The following is a 24171-nucleotide window of genomic DNA, read 5'->3' as shown; positions in this document are numbered from 1 at the left end:
TCTCTCTGTGATCCTACCAAACAATATTTTTGGAATACATATACATGTATCATGCATCATCAATATGCACGTTATTTGTTAAGTTTACTTATCATTTTTAAATGTTATTCATTTGATTGTTATGTAAAAGAGAACTGTACACAGAGATCTTAATGCGTGAAAGGGTAAGTTTCTTTGAGAGAGAAAAAGCCTCAGTGCTGCTAAAATATAGAGTGACATACCGTTTCTTGCTTCTTTAAAATCAAATTTATACTAGTATACTCAAGAAAAACTCTGAGATTTTGAACGTTACCCAACATTAATTTTACTTTTACTTACTAATTAGTATAATAGTAGGACCATATAAATTTAAATGATATTAGTCTCCAAACTTCATGATATTTTTCATGTTTATATTTACAATATTTTTAATGATCTGAGATCTATTTTAACTAAATATGGAATTTTTAAACCAGTTTTTTTTTTATTGTTTCGTCATATGTATACAAAACACATTAATAATAATAATAATAATAATAATGAGTATTAAATTACTAATTTTTGCTTTGTGTTATTTTTTTATTTTATAAAGTGTTATAAATAAAGATCAGATTTTGATTGCATGGTTGAATTTTTTTCCTTCCACGCTTAAGTTACAGTAAACTTGATTCAACTTGTTTCAACAAATCAATGCATTTCATGAACTACGCTGGGAACATTTCTTGATAGAAATATTAATACTTCAACACAAAATTGCATATCAATCCATTTTAAAATAGTATTTCAATATGCATTTCAACAAATAAATTGTTATCACATTATTTTCAAGACAAATATGTTAAAATTACCTGTTAACTTTTTTCAAAAGCTTAATTTCTGAGATTGAAAAGAAATTCTCAACCAAACATATTTTTCTTTAAAAAAAAATTCAGAAAGGTCCATGTAAACTGCCTGGCAGTGTTTCTTGGATTATAGCGAAACAGTGCGGATGTACATCATACAATTTTAGTCGTCAGATTTAGGTAGAAATAGGGTTGAAGCCATTGTCCTGCCATAGCTTTGAAATTAACCAAGTATTTCAGGCTGTAACTTTTACTTTAAGAAATATTTAAGGCTTTGTTTCAAGACTGGACAACTACCAGTCATGGAAAAATAATTTGCACCTGATCAAGACATTGATTCCACGCTAACAGAAGAAATACAATAACATCAAATGAAAAAGAAACGCAAAAGACTCATGTTTGATATCCTGTTTGAAATCGCATGAAGTGATGATGAAATTTGGACATTTTTGTGCCTCTCTGCCATTCTTTTCTTAGGATACTGAAACAGAAAAAGTACATTTTTCTACTTTTAAAAGTATACAATATCAGGTGAATATTAAAGAATCTTGATCCGATTGAGGACCATGTGATGTGTATGAAAAATTTCCAACAGATGACTCCCAAAAGCTAAACAAGCTCTTAAGTCAGACACACTTTTAGCATTACTTGTGAATTGCTTTTCAACCTTCGCGACTTCCGAGGGTGAACTTACAATTTTTAATTTTAAGACTTCAATAAATTATTCTCCTGTAAAAGAAATCGACTCAGAGAGTATAAAACTTAATGTGGAAAATTTAAACGGCGAATTTCTTTCACAAAAACACAGAAATATTTAAACCATACCAAATGGACACGACGACTTATCTTTATGGATTTTAATATGAACTCGTAAACACACAACAGAAGAGGGAGGGGCGAAGGATATCGTCATCAAGTATTTGTAATAAGATGAGGTGTCACTTAGGTCTTAAACTGAATGATCACAGTATCACTAAGCAAAAAACAGGGAACCTGATATTCCATGCTCGGAGTAATCTATTACACATCTTGCGTAAGGATCCACGCTTGCTGATATGAAGCTAAGGTATTAAGTATCTCGAAAATATTTCAGATATCTGGAGAGAAGTTACTCCATCGTTCAGGCAAGGTTTTTTTTTTTATAATCACTCCAAAAAACCACTTTTGTTACAAATAAATTGGAATAAGTAAACTAGAGATGTAAAATATCTGGATTTTTAGGTGCTCTAGATCTGTCATTTGCATTCAATTTTACTATCACTTGATCCTGATTACTGTAGATCACTACATTTTCGTGACACCTTATTTTCGCGAGAGAGTCATTGCCTCTCTATGGGCGAGACAAAATTTTCACGAATTGTGGTAATTGCCTCATATAATCCATAGGAATACTAATATACGCGAGAATCATATTTTCGAGAGCGCTCTGCCACGTGTAAATACGCGAAAATGAAGTTCTCGTGAAAAAAAAGTGATTTACAGTATGCATTGTCAGTTTAGAGATTATTTAATTTCTTAGTTAATTAAAAGTTATTTTTGCTAATTGCCATACAATGAAGGAGTAATTTTCATTGCAGACATCTGCATTTAGTTTCCATGGGTACCAGTTACGCAGACTGGGTTTTTTTTTTTATTCATTTGGAGCATAATTTAATCAAAAACTTCTGCAAAAGAAGAAAACACTTGCTATGGCCTTCAAATCGACATTTAGATATGCATGTAACGTATTATCAACCACTAATATAGTAACTTCAATTCATATATCAACTCGTATATCCCAGTGCACTAAAAATAAAAGACACTGCAGAGTCTAACACGTCTGCTTCGTGTTCGGATATTATAATAGTCAAAGATGTTCATTGTATCTTAACAAAAAAAAAATAATAATGATAATTAAAACATGTTGAATTCAACTTTTCTATCGCCAATCACGCTTTCTTGTGTACATGTAGTAATATACGTATTCTTTTATTGATTGCAAATGGGTTTTTGATATCCCAGATCCGTACACGAGGACTTACTTGTATGAACACTTTCTAAGAATAGAAAAGCGATTGACATACAAGTTGATGAAAAAAGACTATTAACAGTCTCGTTTTATATAAATATTGATTTCACAACTTCTATGATCGAAACAATAACCTTGTCAGCAAATACAATGTATCATTTAGTTGAATGCCTATTCAATCTAATTGTTAATGGCCATTATTAACTTATCAAATTGTCTACAGAATTCTCCTTTTATCGATTATGACAAGGAGCAGACGATGAAGACCCCTCGAATACTTACTTCCTTATACCACCTGGTCCAACATCTGATGTTTTCAGAGGCCTGTGTATGCTCTGCTCCTGCTTTGTATTGTTATCTAGAATGGACTTATTATAGAGCTGGAATACTGTCCGCTGTCTCCATTTTTTTCAACCAAATTTGAATGATAACAGATGATAAATGAGTTAAAATCCGGATAAACATTATTTTATAATTTATGTATAAAAATTTGTTATTAATTCATTATTTGTTGAAATACCTGAACCCGGAAGAAAATATATTCCGTAAAAATATGTCAATGAAACAATATCCCGACTAAAAAGGTACATTTTCTCCCCCATGGTGTAACCTGTATTCAAAATTGTCATTTTTATTATGTGTGGTATTGTATATCATCCATGTCAGAGGGTGTAACTATCAGTTTAGTAATAGTGGTATGGATTCAAGACTGGTGAAACGTTTGACGTGAAATAAACCACAAAAAATAATTCATAATTAATGAAATCTTAGGAAGAAATTTTAAATTTCCAGTTTCAAACCAAGCAGTATTAAAGGACTCAAGGTATGCTTAACTTTTTTTTCGTCTTGGGAAATATTTAACTCGACAATACTGATGACCAACTTTTGTTCGTGTGCGAGAAATATTCGCGAGTTTCGCAACCTACTTTAACTTGTGAATCTTAATCATCGAGAACCATTGCGAACCATTTATTTCGCCTTGCAATGTATAGAATGTTTCCTCCGAGTCTCGAAGATGAATCGTTTCAGATCAATTTCAAACTTACGAATCGCGGATAAAAGATGAAGCAAATAATAGTTGCTTTACGTTACTTTATCACTCTACTGGAGAAAAATCAGTTGTGTTAAATTTTGCATTTGACATGTTCATTGAACTATATATCTTGAACACCCAATTTTATGTGAACGCCCCCAAAATCTACCTGATTCAAAATCAATAATTTACCGCCTGTCAATCATTAGAAAAACAATAGCTTCTGATTTGATTGGCAGATCAGCTACCTGTGCTACCTGATAATCTGAGTTTGCATGTTTTGAAGACAATTGCCTTGTCGCACACCAAACTCTTTCATTTCATGTACCCGCCTTGTATATACACGCGGGTTAGAAAACTCCATGCGTTTGAATTTTATTTCAAAACATAATTGAAAGTACGTATATTATTAAAACTTTGACATCATAAAATATTTCTTTTCTAACTTCACTGCTGTATGTTACTTGTAAGTGTTATATTGTCCACGAAACCTGTAGAAAAAAGACTGTCCACAGAAAACGGCTCAATTTGCCGTAATTGGACGTCCGACGATTAAAATTATTTTTTTAAGAAATGGGATATAAGAAAAATATTCAGCATTATCGGCATAAAGTTTACAAAAGATGTTTTATTTGTTACAAAGGCTATACAATCTGCACGATGTAGTACAGAAATTTATGTCAGAATTAATGCTCGAATTTCCTCTAGCGTCTGTCTATATTCGTAATGAAAAGGTGAAGATAATTAATAGTGATCGATTCTGAAGAGAAATCTTTCTAACGATAAAATTTTGTTAACACATGAACAATTGAAAATATTAAATATTTTGGAAATTGTTGGCCAGAAAATTATATATATATATATATATATATATATATATATATATATATATATATATATATATATATATATATATATATATATTTTTAAACTACCATTATTTATTCAAGTCCCTTATGTTTCGTTTACAATAAGATCAAAGCTAAACTCAACTTATATAAAAATGACGTAATATGTTGCAGTGACGTCATAATACCACACCAAACAGCGGTTGCTCAGTGAAATCCGTTCATTTTTCACGAAAAATCAGTAAATGTTGATGAAATTGAATATGTTCCCAAGCATTAACCACTTTTATTTTTTGTGTATAAAATAATTGGTTAAAAATCTCCGTCCAGTATTAAATTCGTGTCGGTTAATGAGTGGGAACAATATTCATTTTTTTTTTTATAAATACTAAGTCCGGAAATGAAAATTATGCAACATTAGCATTCATTATTTTACGCTGATTTTACACAGTATTTACGTAGGATGCGAATAATATCAACAGCTGTTTTAACAAGTGAACACAAACAAAATCACACAAGATAAAATCCACATATGTTTATAATTATCTTTCAAGTTTATAAAATCCATTTAAATTAAGAATGAACCATTCTAGTGTCGGGAATCTCATTGATTGCATGTTTCAGAATGTACGTATATAGCGTTATAATCCTTCCTCAATATATGTGCATTTGATGGTGACCTGATAAAGGATAAATCATACATATGTATTTTAAATAATCTTTTAAGTTATGCTTTTATTCAAAAGTAGTAAGACTTTACAAGTATATATAGCTATCACCAGCTACATGTGCTAGTAAGTGATGGTAGTCCTGATGGGATTTTTTGGGGGAGGGGGTCATACCGTAATGTGTCTTGAATCATTCCTTGTTTCCGAATTTGCGAACCTTATTTACCACTGTACTTTGCACAATTCATACTTGAGAATACCCAACAGTTATTAATTACAACTAATACAAACAAAAAATAAACAAGATAAATATGTCTACTTAATCAATTTTAATTCACGGTATTATCCATGAACTTTTCTATCCTAACCGAGTAATTGTGCCCTTTAAGAAGCCCATATGACAATTTATTTTTTTCGATGTCGAAGGTTTGTTTGATCTACGAAACAGGACATATTATAGAACGGCAATTAGAAGCTACAAAAAACTTTATTATCATTATAACGAAACATTATGAATAGAACTTATTTACAGTGGCATTGCTGGCCGGGACATATGTAGCGGTAATGGTTTGTAGTCGGCAATAGTCTTATTGAAAGAAAAATATAGCGGAAAGTTGAAATTTTCGTGTATGTAGCGGTAGTTTTGTTGACAATATGAGCACTGTGCACACAAGTTTATCTTAATTTATGTCAGATATTCTGTAATATTGGTTTTGTTCAAATGCCTAGTGTGTAAAATATACCAGCGATCAACTTTATACATGTAATTATACGTTTACCTTCATCATAATGCTTGAATATTGGATTTTGCATTTTCATTATAAAGTATCTTTCCAAAATAAAAAAGAAATCCCCATCCCCTTATGAAACACGGATTCCTTGTAACAAGGTAAAAAAGCCATGAATCTGAAGAAAATTGAATAAGGAAAGTCCCTTGTCAAAACCACCCCCTTTCCCACAAAATGAGATTTCCTCTAGGCTATTCCTTGAGGTAATATTTGAGGAATACATCAGGCACGTAGCAACGGGGGGGGGGGTGTGATATAAGGAAAATGTAGTATTGTAGGTAAAAGAAATTGGTACTGAAGGAAATCTACATTGAAAAAATATTGGCTTCTACACCCCCCACCCACCCCCCAACCCCACCTCGGAAGTAGGATTTCGGCTTTGGGGAACTTTTTTTTTCTTTTGGTCAATTTTTTCAGGTAAGTAATTTTTTTTCTCTGGCTGCCCCCCACCCAACTTTCGAAAACGATGCTACGTGGCTGTACATGGATAGTTTACAAGAAAAAGTCTCGACAACGGAAGTCTGCCAAGTCTTTATATTTTTTTCCTTCAAAACATTACGATTAATGCGGTTAGTTTACAAAATAAAGTTCATATTAAAATAATTATTTTACGTAGTTTCGCTCAAACTAGACACAAAACACGTAATGTTGACCCTGATTACCAAACACAGACTTCCTGTGTACTGCTACGTGTACAGAGATTTTTGACATCTTGGGTAAAAATAACATCACTATAAATCCCCCTTCAGGTAACCGTGAAAAAAATTTTTGTTTGCAAGAATGTGATTACAGTTCTGCATGTCATTCATACTTTCGAATCTTTACAAAACATTGGCAATGATTGGGGAAAAGCGATTTTTTTGCTTTTTTGAGAAAGATTTTTATACTTGTTCAAGAGAAACGTCTTTGAAAGGATAAAATAAATGAAAATAACGATTAGTTTTTAGGCTCAAAAACCCATCAACCAATAGAACATAGGAGTAAAGCAAACGCAGACCTCCAAAAGATAAGAGATTGGATCAGGTGCCATGGAGGAATGAGCGTCCCATCCGCCTTGTGCTCCTTGTCATGGTCGATAATTAAGTGACTAAATAAATCCGTTGAAAAATTCAATTTTTACTATAATTGTGATTACTAATACTGCTAAATACATACACCTAGAGGCAGAGAATATTTTTGAGGAACTTATTTAATTTTTTTACAAAATGATCAACAATGTTCTACTTCTGAACAGAAACCCCTGAGCCAGGGCCATGAACTCTTAGAAGACACCCTTGTATATCATTATAAGCAACGCAATTAAAAAATCTTTCAGACAAAGGAACAGATAAGAAAATTTCCTAATAATAAAAATTATTTTTATATGTAGAACCTTGCTCTTACGTACACGAGAATCCCTTATCCAGGGGTACTTAATTTCACTGATCTGGAATTTAATGGAAGGAATAATTATAATGGACCGGAAGGGGCAATTTATTTGTCTACTTAATATACAGGAGCAGAAATATTTTCAAGAATAAATTTTCACTATATTTTTCCAATAGCCCCACCCTTAATGCATAAGGTACAGTGGACATTGCTTTTGATAATCATGCCAACACATTAACAGTAGAATATTCAGGAGTAATGACGATCTTAAAAGTGTACACCAATTTAAATTGTTTTTCATAAACCACAAGGACCTCCTGGGGACAAGAAAGTGACATGTTTACTACCCTTTATTCTTAGAATTCTTAGAATTGATATGCCTTATAGGCGAAATTGGTTTTCAGAAGTTCTTGAGGAGAAGATGAAAATATTTGCAACATCAAAGCACTGCGACCAATGCACGATAACAAACAACTACTAGTAAAACTGCAATCAACAAAAACTGCATGATAAGCGAAATGAGTTCAGATCATTTTCAATCGTCAACTTTCTGATTGTACGCGCACGTTACTTTACTTTTTTTTAAAAAATGGCTTATGATGCATCTGTTGAATGATTATGCAAAAAAAAACCCATAACGTCTTACTTAGTAAAATCACTATCGTGGTCTATGAAGAGAAATGTAACCATTTCATAGAATACATGACAATCGAGCTCCCTGTTTTTGAAAAAGAAATATATTTTTTCTGATTTATGGTTGTGTTCTATATTCTTATAACTTGATTTAAAAACTTTAAACTTCTCGTCAATTAATTTTTTTTTTGTTATAATTTAAAAAAAGAACAAATAGATTGATAAACTTAAAAATGATTTTAATATATGGCAACAACACTTTCTTGTCACCACAAAACAATTGCTAAATTGTGCAACAAAGTGGGACAGACAGGGTATGAACATCAAAGCACTAGGTGAATACTGCATGATATGAATGACATATCGGTTGAATCCTAAATGAAAAATCTGCTGCACAATTGTCAAATTAAAACTTTCTATAAGCAGATAAATATAGATAAGTATAAACTTTAGAATGATTTTTTTATTTATCAAAATTACTGAGGAGCAGTGGGTATTGTTAATTGCAAATCAGGGCAAAAATTGTGCAATGGTTTTAAGCAAACTGGTTCTTTTGGCTAGAAGGTCATTTGTTGGCCCCTCTCTATAAGTTGCCGGATTTTTACGATTGGTAAATGAGGCACATAAGATATGTACATATACCCCTAAAGTAAACGTTCAATAAAGATACGGTCTCTATCTTAGAATACAACATGTAAGTGGTGCATATAAAAAGATTTTCCGCCCTACTTATTTTCCTCCTCATTTCAATGAAATTTGAATTGTTGCATTTAGCATTCTTTTAACCAATGAAAAAAATATGTCAATGTCGTGACCAGGAAGAAAAAAATAATCGCCCTTTTTGTTAAAAATACATGACTGCTACTTAATATCTCTAGTAAAATTGCACAATTAATCCTTAAAAATGTAATTTGATGTTGTTTTTTTTTCATTGCTTAGTTGTAACAAGTAAACTAACTTTTTTAGGGGGTTCAAATTATGTAGAAAGTGGTTTCAACGTGTAAAGACCGGATGAACTATGAATTTATAAATCTAATTTGATTAATGGGGAAAATGCGTCTAACTCCTTTTTTACAGCCAGGAAATGATTTGTAATGAAGGTATGCATTAATTTTTTTTGTTATAAATGAAAACACTTAGCTATTTATTTATCATTTACACTTCCACCTGGGTATGGTTATATTCAGATCTTTAGTGAAACAAGAAGAGGACATTTATTTTTCTGATTTTTCTGGAGATTTTTACTGAGAGACCTGTAAAGAAATTCTTACTTTTTCTTTGAGTAGCTCTTGAATGTTTTCATTGTGTTATTGTTAAAGTATCTTTTTTTAAAATATTAAAATCAATAATGAAACTTGATACATTATGTACTCTAACATAGAAGTTACCGGTAACTGGCCATATCTATGTGTTACATTATCTTTTTTTATTTAAGAAATTCAATATACATTGATATACACTGTAGACAGTCTTGAATTTCTTAATTTACAAAACTTGTTAAATGTTACACACAAAATAGCCCTAAAAATAAATGCAATAAAAATGCAAAAATTGTTCCCTTTCACCCTTAACCAACGTTTCATTATTATTTATATCTTTTTGGTAACTAACATGATGTGGAACTGGGATTTGTTCTTTGCTATTTTCAATAAGTGTCTCGCGTAATATCATTACCTTAATATATATATATATATATATATATATATATATATATATATATATATATATATATATATATATATATATATATATATATATATATATATATATATATATATATATATATATTGTATATGTAATATAAGCATACTGTTACATGTATTAGGATTTTTAAGTGCCTTTTTCATAAAATCCTTCGATTCTTATGTTAATAAAATTCCTGCGTCAACTTGCAGTATAATTTTTTCAACCAAATACATTTTATTCCAAATTAAAACTAAAAGCAAACTGACAAAAATGAAAGGAAAAAATCTGCGTAATTATGAATCACTAGATACTTTGAAACTTAAGCTTCGATAAACAATTGTAACATTAATCCTTAATCAACGGCATTGGCCACTAGAGTGTGAAAGAATGCTGCGAAATGATCTTTACACAATTACAAGTAATTGAATACCGTGCGTATGTATGACAATATTTCTTTGTGTTTCGGTACGGGGCATGCTTTTGTATAAATATATTGTTCCACTTATACCTTTTACACCGGTAGTAAAAAACGGGGTGTATTATCAAGTTACTTACACTCAGTACCACATATTAAAAGGAAATTAAAAAAAAATAAGGAAAACTTTCTTCTGATTTCAATTAAATGTACCTAATTTCATAAGTCAACTGCTGAATTAGCAAAATACAAGTGAAAATCACAACAGAAGTGATAGCAATTGGTTAATCATGTTATTAAGCAGGTAATTTTGAAAACAAAAGATTTTAACTACCAAAGATGTGTTATTTTCTCAGCTATGAATGTTGCTACGGGTGAGAATTAAATGTCTATTCGATCGATCAAGCGTCACAATTCACGCTTACGCGTCGCCGGTAAAACTCAGTTTGCGACCGTTAAATCAGCATTAACGGTCGCAAATACCAAATTAGAAGATTAGTTATTCCCATTCTAATGCAATCCATGCATTTGTTTGTTGCTTACGTCTTATTTTGTTGAGCTCCGTTATATGAAATACGTCATGGAGCGTTATGTTTTTGCGTCGCTCTATTATGACGTCACAATGAAAAGCTTTCAGTATCGTTAATGCTCGTTTTACTGCTTCAAACGACAGTGCATTAGCCAATCAAAACGAATTTTACAAAACGATTGCATTAGAATTTACATTTAAAGCTATTGAATTGACCAAACAATTCTATGCATAATGGGAGTGTGTCGAATTTGAAGTCTCCAAATCTCTGATATACAACATATGTTAAGTCTTCAAATGCTCGGCATGCTTACTGAAAGCTCAGAATGAAATTAAAAACAAGATGTATTTGTGAAATACTGATGCCCCCGTATGGCAGCTCTTGGCGAGGGTTGAATTCTCTCAAGTGCAAGTAAAAATTCAAAGTTCAAGTCAAAAAAGTTGAAATCGAAAGAAAGGTCCTTTCACAAGGAATGCAATTGTGAAGTATGAGAGGCCTGGTTCTAACTGTTCAAAAGTCATGACTAAGGTTAAAGTTTTTAAAAAGTGGGCCAAACTCTTATGTCAAGGTCTAAAGGTCAAAAACATTTGTATCAGCTTAAAAGTCTTGTTACAATGAATATACAAGTGAAGTATGAAAGCCCTAGCTCCAAACGATCAAAAGTGAAGTATTTTTATATAAAAGTAGGTCAAACTTCAAGGTCAAGAATTTTTTATGTACGCAAAGAAAGGTTTTATCACAAGGAATACCACTGTGAAATATAAAAGCATATCTCCATCCACTAGATAGTAAATTATGGTTTAGGTTAATGTTGACAACAATCATACAGAAAAACAGACAGTCAGATATATAGACAGACACGACAAGAACAATATACCCCGAGATATTTCGATCCGGGGCACAATATGTGTAAATGTCTGATATCTGAAAAAAGTACGGGTGTATCTATTAACAATAAAATCAATTGAACCTTTTAAGATTACAATATAGAAAAATAATAACGCATGAAATTAAAATTGGACATAATACCGACATATGATACACTTGCTGTTCACATCTGTGCCTTTTAGAACTGAATATTTTTACTAGTGTATTTTCATTTCAGAACAGTTATGGTAATTCATCCGTCAGCTTGTGTAATTATTGTTATCATCGTGTTGATTTCTACATTTGTTGATGCAAAGGAACATGAAATATGTAAGTAAAACAATTTTCTTACTGATTCGCAATCAAAACATGGGATCTTTGAAAAAAAAAATTCTGTCCAGGTACTGTAAACCAATTATTATACGATTTTTTATTCGCGATGACCGCTGGAAGCATTTCTTAATTTTCTACCGTGAGTACTGCTTACGCATTATCATGTGTTCTGTGCATTGTTATTCGCACCTAAAGCAGGTAAAATGTTACCATGAGTATACTTCTTACGCATTATTCACGACGCTCGAATGAAAATCGGGGAAAAAATCGGGGAGATTAAAGTTGATCCTCATGCTGATTCGAATTGACGCTTTACAAGATTACATAGCCAAAGGGCAATTATTGTAAATGGTTGGGACAGAGCAGGACTTGGCCATAATTAGTCGTAATTAACCAGGCTATCTCTAACTCGTCTGTGACAATAAAGAACAATAATAACACAAGCTTAATTATTGACATTTTAATCATTTTTAGACAAATAGTTTTAGATTCGCCATTCGTTTATATATTTTTTCAATGTTTGTAATTAAATTTCACCTGCTTCCACATGGGGGCAGATATCTAATCATAACATGGGAAAATGAACAACTGGTTCGCGACGATAAATATCCGCGAGCAGATGATACTCGCGGAACTCGCGGATATTTATCGCACGCGTATAATACTTGGTTTACAGTAATTGAAGATTTGGAAGCATATAATTTTCTCTGTGTGTCTGTCTGTTTGCCCGTTTGTCCGCAAGAATCCTAACATTGATAATAACATTTTGCTTATTTAAAGCTATGATTTTCATATTTCACATGGGTATACTTTGTAGCAAGATCTTTCCAGTTTTACCAGTATTTTTAATTTCTCAACCTTGAACCACTTTTACAAAGTTTTACCAGACTTAGACCTTAAAGAGGGTACATCCGGGATTTTTATATTCCATATGTGCATTCCTTGTGGCAATAACTTCCCTTGGGAAACAACATTTTTAACCCTTTCACCCTGACAATTGAATTTCAGGTACTTTTGAATAACGTTAACCTAAGTCATAACATTTGAACATGGAGAGTTAGGATTTTCATACATATTTATATTACACAGATGCATTTTATGACAATACCTTTCTTTCACGTGAGAACGGTTTTAACTTTTCGCCCTTGAACGTCAAGTTTGACCTACTTCCAAAGACTCTAGTCTTTGCGATAATTTTCGAAAAGTTGGTTCTAGAGGTTTTATATTTCAATGAACATTCCTTAAGATAGGGCTTTTATATTCTACATGTTACTTCTTGTTACAGGCCTCTAGTAGGGTAACAACAGTCTTGAACTTGACCTTGAAGTTGCCTTGTATTTAAGAAACTTGAATCTTTGCCATAACCTGCCATAAGGGATGCATCAGTGTTTCACAATCACATTTTGTTTGAATTGTCCTTTTTTATTATTTATTTTTAATTTTAGTTCAGTTTGGCAAGGTATGCTCTCTCCGACCACAGCAAATAATAGAGGATTCGGCATATTACGTGTATTATGACAGTGTGTATAAAGATGGTGCCGTATGGTGTTCACACATAGGATTCAGAGCTAATGGTGCAGATTCCAAGGACAAATTTCAAATATGTGCGACCGTTAATAAATTTCATGACCCAATGTGCACTGTGAAAGTATCCCTTAGAAATAGTCTTAATGGTACAGTTTTTGAGGGTATGAATTTATTTGATTTCTTGGCTAACTAGAAAATATCATACGATATGTTTCTGTAAATTCCATCTTTAAACTTTAATACAGTTTTAAAATTAATCATCATTTTAAAAAAAGTTTTAAAATTAATCATCATTTTAAAAAAAGGTTCTATTTTGTCTGAAGTATTATATAAATATTATTAAAGTAAAATTTAAAAAAGTAGAATATTTATTTTCAAATAAGAATACATTATTTAATAATTACACTAAAAATGGATATGTTGCTACAGCAAATACTTTCAAAGTGGAGTAAAAATATGGCTAGGAATGAAACTTTATATTTTAATTTGTAAACTGTGTTTGAAAACTAGCAGGGACTATATTTTTGGCGGAATGGTGGCGCATTATTGTCTCAAAATTACAGTTAATTCTCGTAATTATATATATATATATATATATATATATATATATATATATATATATATATATATATATATATATATATATATATATATGTGTATGCATGTATATATATTATTAAAAAAAAAAATGTAATATATTAAAAAAATAAGTAGAAATATTTATTTTTAATGAAACGTTCACAATTTCTGACTTATAATTATTTTTTAAGCAAACTTTGCATTGTTTTTAAAAGCATAATTAAAATATTTATCGTTATCTAAAAATGGATATTATTTTATTAAACAGAAAACAAAATTGTTCTAACAGTTCATGTTAAAATTATTGTTTAATTAATTTACTTAATTGCACAGACATGCTTTACAACAGTAGTACATGTATATGCAAGTATACAAATTAACAAAAAATGGACGTTTGTTGTGAAAACAGGGTGGCGGATGGCGGTAAATAAAGAGAATTTTATATAGAGGAAAAACGTTCTTGGGAAATCATGGCGGTATTGCGAAAATGGCTGAATCGAATGGCGATAATTCTTAAGACTGTATAATAGATTTTATAATTTTTACACAATCGAAGACTTGGAGAAATTTTCAAATGTAAATGTTAAAAATATCATAAATATGAAATTTTTGTAGCAAATCCATAAAAAGGAAGAAACGATTTTTGTTTTTGTATCTTTTTGTCATTTATAAATAATTATGTTAAAAAAGTTAAATATAGGAAGCATATGAAAATAACTAATATATCCTTAATCCAGTTAAGTTAAATTATTTATGTAAATTTGGTAAATCATGCTATAGACATATAGCAATATATTTTCATTACACTTTTGATAAAAGACACATATTGGCAACAGTTATTTTTATTCTTAATGTCCAGGAGAAAAATATAAAACGAAATTTAATTTCGAGATATTGTCTTCTTGATTCTGTGAAAATTTCATTAATTTTTAAATATTAGAAATATGCTTAATGTTAAAAATAGCTATAGCAAATAAATTTTACTGTTAAAATTCTTCTTTATTTAATCCCCGTTATAAATATACATGTTTTCATCACTTTATAAGACATAACTAAGAAAAATCGAAATAAGAGAAAGCTTAATAAATTCTACTGTTCTCAAATACTTATACATGTATTTAGACGTTACTTTCTTGAATTTTTTAAAGGTTCCTTAGTATCATCTTCAGTGCAATTCATTTTAACTTGCATGCACCCATTGTTTTTCGAATTTCAGAAATTTTCTTGCACCGAGGCATCAACGACTAAATTCTGTGGAAAACAAGGAGAAGATCTTTACATTGTTTTGGATTTTATGTCCTCTTTCCGAGAAGAACGATCGGAATTCATATTTTATGTGGATGCAACTAAAACTTATAATCGTATGTGACATGTTAAATGTATTCAATAGAATATAATGAGTTTTCAAGTGCATGGATTTTTATCTTAGTTTGAAGGTTATTTTGTAAAATGTGGCCGATTAGATGAAAGAAAATTTATATACCTTAAAATCACCTTCAAGAGTGCTAATAAAAGTACCACAAAAGACCCTTTTTTAAAATTGCATGTTTTTAACATATGAGTTTACATGATTTTTGTTTCAAAAATTAATTTTTCCCTATACATATACAAATTTTATCAACGGATGTGGAGCTAGTACATGATATAAAACTAGAACCCAATAAGGTCTTGAAAAGTGATATGTCTTTAAAAAAAAAAAGCTTTAAAACCCTGTTAAAATCATTGAATTTGAATAATTTGTATTATCTAAGTTTACAATTATCAAAATCAAAATGTAAATGCAGAAGTTGTGCTATTTCACTGATTACTATCGTCTATGTGTCTTTGCATTTATCTATTAAGAACACTTCATATTAAGAGATATTGTATTGTATTTAAATTTGAAATATCACTTTACGTCAAAAAAGGGATAGAAAATAAATCAAGTTTAAAATAGAAAATATTTGACGTCATCTTCCATCATCAACTGACAACCTCATCTTTATTATCTGAAAAACTAAAACGTGTGTTGGATATTATTAAAAGTCTAAACTTAGTACAAAGAAAACGCATTACCTTTGTAACTCCAGTTTAATTTTGTTTTATTACAAGTATGTTTTTCTTCTTCTGTATGCAATACATGTACATGTACTGTAATCATGTTAAGACAATTCTCCAGCTAAATGATTATCTGAATTGAAAAAAAGTTTTTTAAATCAGATTTTATACATGTAATATATGTATGTCATTGCAAATATCGCCACTGTATTAAATCATATGTGAATGTTAAATATTTAATGTATTTCACTGTTGATATTACCACTGTGTTTAATTATATATGAATGTCAAGTATTTCATGTGTGTCATTATAGATACCGCCACGGTAGCAGGGATAGCAGTAGGCGTGGCCGCCGTCTGTATTATCATTTTCGTGTTCATTGTAATAAAGTGCAGAAATCGGAAAGGTCCGATATTGAGAAACAGATTCAGGAATGCGTCAGGTAAATAAAAAATAAAGTTACAATTTTTTTTTCTTTATGTCAGATTTCTTAAGTATGCAAGGAAAATGTGTTGATGCAAATGCCATTATATACTATAGGTTTGGTATGGTTATATCTGATCATTATAAGAGATCAAATGATAGAAAATGTTATCAAAGCAGGTATTTCAAATGAAGAAGTATTAATTTCATCAGCATATGTCAATGCACATTTATTCGAAACATGTTTAAGATACATATAGGGTATTTGTAACATAAATATATCTTTAGTCATTTCTTTTGTGCTTTTAGTTTCAAAATTTTTTCTATCGAAACTCGTGCTGCAATGAAGAAAGTCATCAAGTATCTACACCGTCGTCGTTGACTAGTACTGAAGAGATAGAAGCAGGACCATCTATTGAATATAGTAATATTCCTCCTGCATATACTTTTTCAAGAATTGGAATGAACAACGTTTCATTGGTTAATTCATGTATATCACAAGAAACCGGTGTTTCACAAATCCTCGAGCCTCCACCTCCGTATCAAGAGCGTGGGGATTCAACAAATCCTCCCTCATACTCGTCATTATACATGTGAAAATTGCATGTTTTGTTCATTAAATGATTGTTTACTTAACTCGGGTAATTAATCTAAAAAGTACTATAAGTACAACTTATTGTTTTGTGTTGCGAAAGATAACTGATCACTTTTCATTTTTGTTATATAGATAAAATAGATCTGTTTACGGTTTTAAAAAAAGGCAGACATTGTTCTATTATTATACATGTACTAGTCATGTAATACTCAATATTATATATAATTCGTGTGTATGGATACATGTACATTGTATGATGTTAATAAACCAACAGATTATTACCATCCTATTTTAACATCTTCAAGTTAATCATCATCATCATAATCACCAAGAGCATTATTATTTCTTCCTAGCATCATCTTATTGATTTATAGATTTAAATTAATTATACGTACAGCTGTATATCGCATTTTATTGATCATTTCAGAGCAAAATTGGTGCATATATAATTACATATATTTAGAGTATAAAATACATGTATTTGTTTTGTTGTTTTATGAAAATTAATGTATATATAATAGCTTGTATTTTTGATAATTTAAAAGTATTATAATATGTTGTGTTATTTTTCAACCGTTACATACATGTATTGTATGTAATTTGCCTTTGGGTTACTTTTAATTCAGCGTTTTTACACAGACAAAAGTGGCTCACTTAAAGTTAAAAAGAGATTTTGTTTACATGATTTTCACATAATTTTCATGTTAACCACTTTCCTTTGTGTCGGACTGAAATAGATAAGGATAAGGACTAGCACTTAAGCTCAAATTTCAAAGAAAAAAAATATAAATCAGGAGAAGAGCAGACACAAACCTCTAATAACCAGAGCTGGGATCAGACACCATGGAGGATAAATTTCCCCCTCTCTCTCTCCTTCCTCACAGTAATTCCCTCTCTCTCTCTCCTCTCACCCGTTCTCACTTTATTTTAAATTGGGTTTGGTAAGGAGGGGTGGGGGTGGGGTGGGGGTTATCCCTTATACCAACGAGCCTTTCAAAAAATATCAGAAAACGCGGTTATAGCCGAGCCTCCCAACCCCGGGATGAACGCGTAGATCATCTCTCATTTTTAAAGACTTTGTAAAATATTGTTTAAAAAAAAAAAGTCATAGGCGCTTGGTAATCTTGCGACGCTGTACATGCTGTACATGATGATGCATTTTGTGTATTTATGTGATCTCTATGTGCATCTGAATACACTAATCATTTAAAAAAAGAATCAAAAATCGCTGAAATTACCACGATTTAAAAATATCATACTTTACAGTGCGGACCGAAAACCCTTGGCTAGCGAAGATGCGATTTTTATTTTTATTACATGTAACAAGTGCATTTCTAATTATATAAAGACATAGCTTTAAAAAAGAGAGAAAATTGAAGCAAGTATCTGTGGAAAAGAAAAGGGGGGTCAGCTACATATGAGGGGTCGTGTTTCAGCATGGGTGGAGTAGAAGAAATCCCGGTTAATATATACCTTGTAGATATTGACCCGGGATCCGTTTCACAAAGGAAATTACGACTAAGTTCAAAAACTTTAGTTGATTGCAAAATTTAGCAAAATCAATGACTGATTTTAGAATTAAATAACTATCATGAAAATATCTTTCTACGTACATTCCTTTTAAACAAGATTAAAATCATTTTCAATTTAGGCAAATAAGAAAGTAATGAGGTCGTACTAAGTCCTCTTTCCCACAATCATGTTTAAAACATGTCGGGCTCGGTGTTCAAAGAACTGATTTGTTTATAAACATTGCACGCGGGGGCGACAGGGATGCGCGATGTTGCGATTTAGGTGTTAGGTTCATTGATTTATCTTTATTTTTACCCACTTAACTTGGTGACCAACATATTGTTTTAGCGGTATGAAATCCATGGACTTGACATCGTATGTAATTAGTGTATTCACGTGGTGTATATATCAATCGGCCGTGGATTCTCAGACAATATGTAAGTCAATATTTTATCTATATGTTTTACCCGTTGGGGCGACAGTTTATGTATATCAGCCACTAGCCGCAGTATAGCTGTGATCATACGACGTCACAAAGCTCGTCGGAGCTTAAAATTAAACTATAAATTTTTTTGTCGAAAAACATTGCAGAGTTATTTCTTGTTTCTTTGAAAGATTTCTACAAACTGAAAGTCTGATATATGCTTTACGTTATTATTTATTTATTTATTCGAATATTTGCGCAAAAACAATATATTTGGCTGAATAACATTCCAAATTTCCTCTGTTCTTACACGTTAGTCTATTGAGCTCGCTTCGCGAGCTCGCTGCGCTCGCTATTACCTGCAGTATATGAAAATTGATAGAGCATGATCATGCATTTTAACTTAAATTTCAGTTCTGTGCGACAGCAAAATTAAAAAAAAAACCAAAATATTGATAATAACACTATGATTGTTTAGTTCAGTAAGATTTCAACAGTTTTCCATCATGTCCATTGTTTTATGATTAGCCCTTTTCGGCAGTCTACTGGTCTAGCAATGTGAAGTGACTTGACATACCATGCAAATCCACTTTCTGTACATACATCACATTCAATTAGTCATCTAATCAGGAACCACAAAGCCAGCTTAGTCAATAAGCCAGTTGGGATTGAGTGATGGGGACTCAATTTTAACATTTAAGTCTGTTCAAGGTCAGATGGCAATAATAATTTTCATGAAATGAAAAAAAAATTGTTAGGGTCATTCAACAATATTTCCATAAATCAAAGGGTAAGATAGAAGTAAAAAAATTATACTTGAAAACTTCTTCCTGCAGGTCCAAAAGAATCTCTTGATCACACTACATGGTGTACATGTATATGCAAGTAAATACACAATGTATATTGTGTACATGTGTATGCAAGTACATGTATATCATATATATTGTTTGAGATAAGTAAGTAAGTATAAGCTACTTGTACATATGTTTAAAAATAAGGTCCAGCTATTTGATTATTTAAATCTAAATGAGATTTGAAAGACTGTGTATGACTATTTTTTTTTTTTAGTCACTATTCCACATTTATTTCAAGTTATTTAAAAATTTTTAGCCCCCAAACCAAATTAATAGAATTAAAATACTGTTGCTTTTGAAGCAAAATTTAAGATGCATTTTCATTGTATTGGTACACATCACTGTATTTTTCCTTGACTTCAAGTGTTGTTAGGCATGGATAAATATAACAATTTCTTTAAACAGTGCTGAATTAGCTACTAATAATGATTTTGTTATCATAAATTGATCACATTATACATGTATACAAATAGCCCTAAAATTTTATTGAGAACTTTCCAAATGCCTCTCTTTTTTTTTTTTTTATAGATTTGCATAATTGCTTTCAGAGCTGTAAAAGGTTTCAAATATGCATGTCAACAATATTAACATGCAAAATTTTCATGTGTTGTAAAATTGCATATTGATGAAGAAAAAAGTAGAATGAACTAGAAAACTGACCAGTCAGCAAGGGCCCCGCCATGGGTAGAATTATAAGAGTACAGCTTATGGAATGATATATAAAATACATGGTTACTGTCTTGAAATATAAGCGATATTTGGGCGAGGGTAAGAAAACGTGATAGAGGGCGAGGCTTGCAAAGTATGAAATTTTCATTTAAATGTATTTATTTGCAACTGTTATCAGGTGTATGTTATCCTGCAACAAAATTTTAAATTTGAACATCCAAAACAAGCTATTTCCGACAGATTTAGGCACATCTCTGCAGTTGAAACTATGACACACAGTTAACATTACAGATGGACGTCACAATGCTTTTAGAACGTCGGTATACATGCACGTGGCTTTATTAGGGCAGTGACCGGATAAAGCTTTGGTTTATTAGGTTACCTTTATTAGGTCAATGCAAGGGGTAGTTGCAGGATAATCAAAAATATATGACAAATAAGAAACAGCAATTGTATTTACATAAGGCAGTAAAGAACAACTCAACACTGAATGTATATCTAAACAATAATTGAAGCCTGTGTTACATAAAATGCCAGCCTTCAATGAATGCAAATATCAAATGAAGGTATGACCTTAACTTATTAATTCAAACAAACGGCAGTTGCAGACTAAGGTTTTCATTAATCTTAAAGAGACATCTAAATTTTCTGCTGCAGACTAGATAATTAATCCCAAGGGATTAATTTACTCTCTTTTCATTTTCTTCTGAATTTATAATAAGAACTTTTTCAGTAATGATAGAATTTTTAACCTATAATTAAAAATTAATAATATTCTTGAATTTACATGTAGCAAGAAAAAAAAATTAATAAATAAAAATATATATATATATTTTCTTTAATCTATTTCTTGTTTTAAGAATTCATTGAAATCAGAACTCATTGTGTATGGTATTTTAACAAAAAAAAAAAAAACAGTAAAAACATTAATACTTCAATCCACTTAAATGGACTTAACTTAAAAACAAACTTCATTTGCACACAGAGGTGGTAATTAATCTCAATGTGACAGATAAAGATAATGCTTTGGATTTTCTTCAGGAGGAAAGCTAATTAATCCCAAGGGACTCATTCATTGCAGTATTCAGTTTACAATGGGAACATTTTCAGAAGTTATCTCTCTTCACCAATTCATTCTTATATAAAGTTAAGGAATCTACCCCACCACCCCAGCTCCAAACCAGAGGACATAGAGAAACAAACTTAGCATCAAAATATGTCTTTTTGCCTACTGAACTACCATACCAAATTTGAACTTAATTGGGCTACCATAAAAAAAGTTATTAAAAAAAACAGAAAATTTGTGGACGGAAGAATGACAGACGGACAGACAGACGGACAGACAGACAGACAGAGTGATTACTATAGGGCACCTGCAAATCCTTGCGGGGCCCTAACAACCTTATTTGAACTATATCAAACTGTTGCTTTTAGTCAAGAAATTGAGCTACTAAATCAGATGGAAGCATCTGCAACAGAAGTGCTTCATACTACAAAGTCTGAAATTTTCATTTAAATGTATTTCTTTGCAACTGTGTTCAGGTGTATGATAGCTTATGTATGTTTTACTTTAATTTTCTGCAGACAGAATGGGCACAGACTGTGGTGTAACGAGCACAATCAACGAGAATAGTAACACACAGATAGAATTTGATGGCCGGTATGATGGGAGAAAAATCTTATCCAGAGATCTCAAATATCAACAATGTGACAGGATAATATTCCAGACAAAGAATTATGATGATCCAGATGCCAAATACCAAATATGTATATCACCAATTTATTTCAATGACAGAGAATGTGCTGCAACTTTAGATTACAAAAATGACCTATTTGCCTCACCATTACAGGTAAATACCTGGGTAATATGCATTTAACATCTACTGTATTAGATCACTAAATTTTTGTCAGGTCTTATTTTTCGTGACACAGACATTTACTCCTTTTCATGCATATGTACAAGTGAGCAAGACAAAATTTTCAAGAAAAGTGGTTACTGCTTTACAGATTTAGGAATACTAATTTATGTGAAATCAATATTATATGCACAAGCACTCTGTCTTTCATAGACCTTAATCTTCCCTAATCATGTTAATACAATTTTAAGCAGTTAACATGTTTTAGTATTATCAATATTGTATTGTTTACGGTGTGCTCGTTTCATGGGTATCTGTGTTGTCCAGATAAGACAAGTTTTACTGTATTTGTGAATCTGTTTTATCAACTTGATAATAACATACAAATGTATAAAATGCAGATGCATGTATAACAAACATATGTATAAAATGGTACATTTACCTTGATAAGGCATTAATGTGTACATAGTAAAGATTCAACATAAAAGAGAATAATATTTTAAAACAGTGTTTACTACTTAAAAAAGTTAAATCCTACTTTGAAATTATGCTGCCTGTTGGCATGCTGTAGAATTATAGGCATCTCATCTCTTTAATTTGTTTTCTTTCTTGTAGTCATTTGATTGCCACAAAAACCAAAATTCCAGATTTTGTGCTCCAACTGATGACAGACTATACGTTTTCTTAAATCTTAGTAGAGAAAAATCGATTTCAACTACAACTTTTCTATTCCGTGTAACAGCAGAAAGAGTTGATGGTACGTATCTGCTAAGATTAATTATGAATTCAATACTCATAAAAAAATCATATCCATCTTGAAAATTTTCTTAAAACCTAACTTAGGTCATGTTTTATCAGGTGATATATTACATATAATGACTCTACTGAAAATTTACGTATACTCACCTGTTTTTCTTAATAAAATAAAACAAAATTAAAATGTATTACAACACAGGCAACTTATTCAAAAATGTAACTATTCAAACTGTTCATGTATATTATTTTGCTGCAAGGACAAATTAAAATGCACTCTTACAAGTAATGTAAACGTACGTTTTGGATTCTACAGTAAAATGATATATTTATAGTGATTATGCAATACCATCTTCTTTAGAATCCAAGAAGACAGTGATATGGGCAGCAGTGGGGGGAGTGATTGGTGGACTGGTCTTACTCATACTTATCTGTGTAGGAGTTGTTCTCTACAGGAGGTCAAAGAGGAGGAGGAGGCAAGCATCAAGTGGGACCCAATACGAAATCGCAGCTCTTTGAGAAAATAAGGGTACTTAGGTGATACTCAGGTGACAATAAAAAATCATGGACATTTTGTGGAAGAGGATGGTTGTATGTGTCAAATGCCAATGAATTTGTGGTCACAGTTTTAAGTCATATTATTGTAAAGTAATATCAGTACTTGTGAATTGAATAATCAGTTTTTAAGCTTTTTGCATTTTGTTATAATGTGCATGTTTTTGATTTTTATTAGGTCACCTGAGTAAACTCAGGTGACCTATTGCTATCTGTTTTTGTCCGTCGTCGTCCGTCGTCTGTCGTCCGTCGTGCGTTAACATTTAAACATTTTCAGCTTCTTCTCTGAAACCGCTGAACCAATTTCAACCAATTTTGGCATATAGCATCTATGGGTGAAGGGGAACAAAAATTGTGAATTTTGTGGTCCCTGCCCCCCTGGGGCCTC

At 31.2% G+C, this 24171-nt stretch overlaps 2 protein-coding genes across 3 annotated transcripts; both read left to right on the top strand.

Moving 5' to 3' along the window:
• Nucleotides 1–9156: 9156 nt before the first annotated feature.
• LOC134240708 (uncharacterized) lies at nucleotides 9157–16592 on the top strand. Its single transcript, XM_062722774.1, has 5 exons — nucleotides 9157–9267; nucleotides 11904–11995; nucleotides 13444–13686; nucleotides 15253–15465; nucleotides 16456–16592. The coding sequence occupies exons 2-5, from the start codon at nucleotides 11911–11913 to the stop codon at nucleotides 16590–16592; spliced, it is 678 nt and encodes a 225-aa protein (XP_062578758.1). The 5' UTR covers nucleotides 9157–9267; nucleotides 11904–11910.
• A 2346-nt stretch (nucleotides 16593–18938) lies between these two features.
• On the top strand, nucleotides 18939–23935 carry LOC134240695 (uncharacterized). Of its 2 annotated transcripts, none has more exons than XM_062722759.1 (4): nucleotides 18939–19109; nucleotides 22204–22469; nucleotides 23091–23232; nucleotides 23590–23933. In XM_062722759.1, exons 1-4 carry the CDS (start codon nucleotides 19025–19027, stop codon nucleotides 23745–23747), a joined length of 651 nt encoding a protein of 216 aa, XP_062578743.1. In that variant the 5' UTR covers nucleotides 18939–19024; the 3' UTR covers nucleotides 23748–23933. The 2 variants fall into 2 exon arrangements, with proteins under 2 accessions (XP_062578743.1, XP_062578744.1); XM_062722760.1 differs by having other exon boundaries at nucleotides 18998–19109; nucleotides 22208–22469; nucleotides 23590–23935.
• The last annotated feature ends 236 nt before the right edge of the window (nucleotides 23936–24171 follow it).

The sequence above is a fragment of the Saccostrea cucullata genome, unplaced genomic scaffold (genome assembly GCF_032062105.1).
Source record: "Saccostrea cucullata isolate Sc308-1 unplaced genomic scaffold, CSIRO_AGI_Scuc_v1 ctg259, whole genome shotgun sequence".
NCBI lineage: Eukaryota > Metazoa > Mollusca > Bivalvia > Ostreida > Ostreidae > Saccostrea > Saccostrea cuccullata.
Note: the sequence above shows the minus strand (reverse complement) of the source record. Positions and strands in the feature narration are given on the sequence as shown.

Excerpts from the sequence above, each read along its gene's own strand:
- LOC134240708 (XM_062722774.1), top strand. The coding sequence starts at position 11,911 with ATGGTAATTCATCCGTCAGCTTGTGTAATTATTGTTATCATCGTGTTG. Across the intron at positions 11,996-13,443 it reads TGCAAAGGAACATGAAATAT|TTCAGTTTGGCAAGGTATGC; the intron begins GTAAGTAAAACA and ends TTTTAATTTTAG. Across the intron at positions 15,466-16,455 it reads TGCAACTAAAACTTATAATC|ATACCGCCACGGTAGCAGGG; the intron begins GTATGTGACATG and ends GTGTCATTATAG.
- LOC134240695 (XM_062722759.1), top strand. The coding sequence starts at position 19,025 with ATGAAATCCATGGACTTGACATCGTATGTAATTAGTGTATTCACGTGG. Across the intron at positions 19,110-22,203 it reads CGTGGATTCTCAGACAATAT|ACAGAATGGGCACAGACTGT; the intron begins GTAAGTCAATAT and ends AATTTTCTGCAG. Across the intron at positions 22,470-23,090 it reads TATTTGCCTCACCATTACAG|TCATTTGATTGCCACAAAAA; the intron begins GTAAATACCTGG and ends TCTTTCTTGTAG.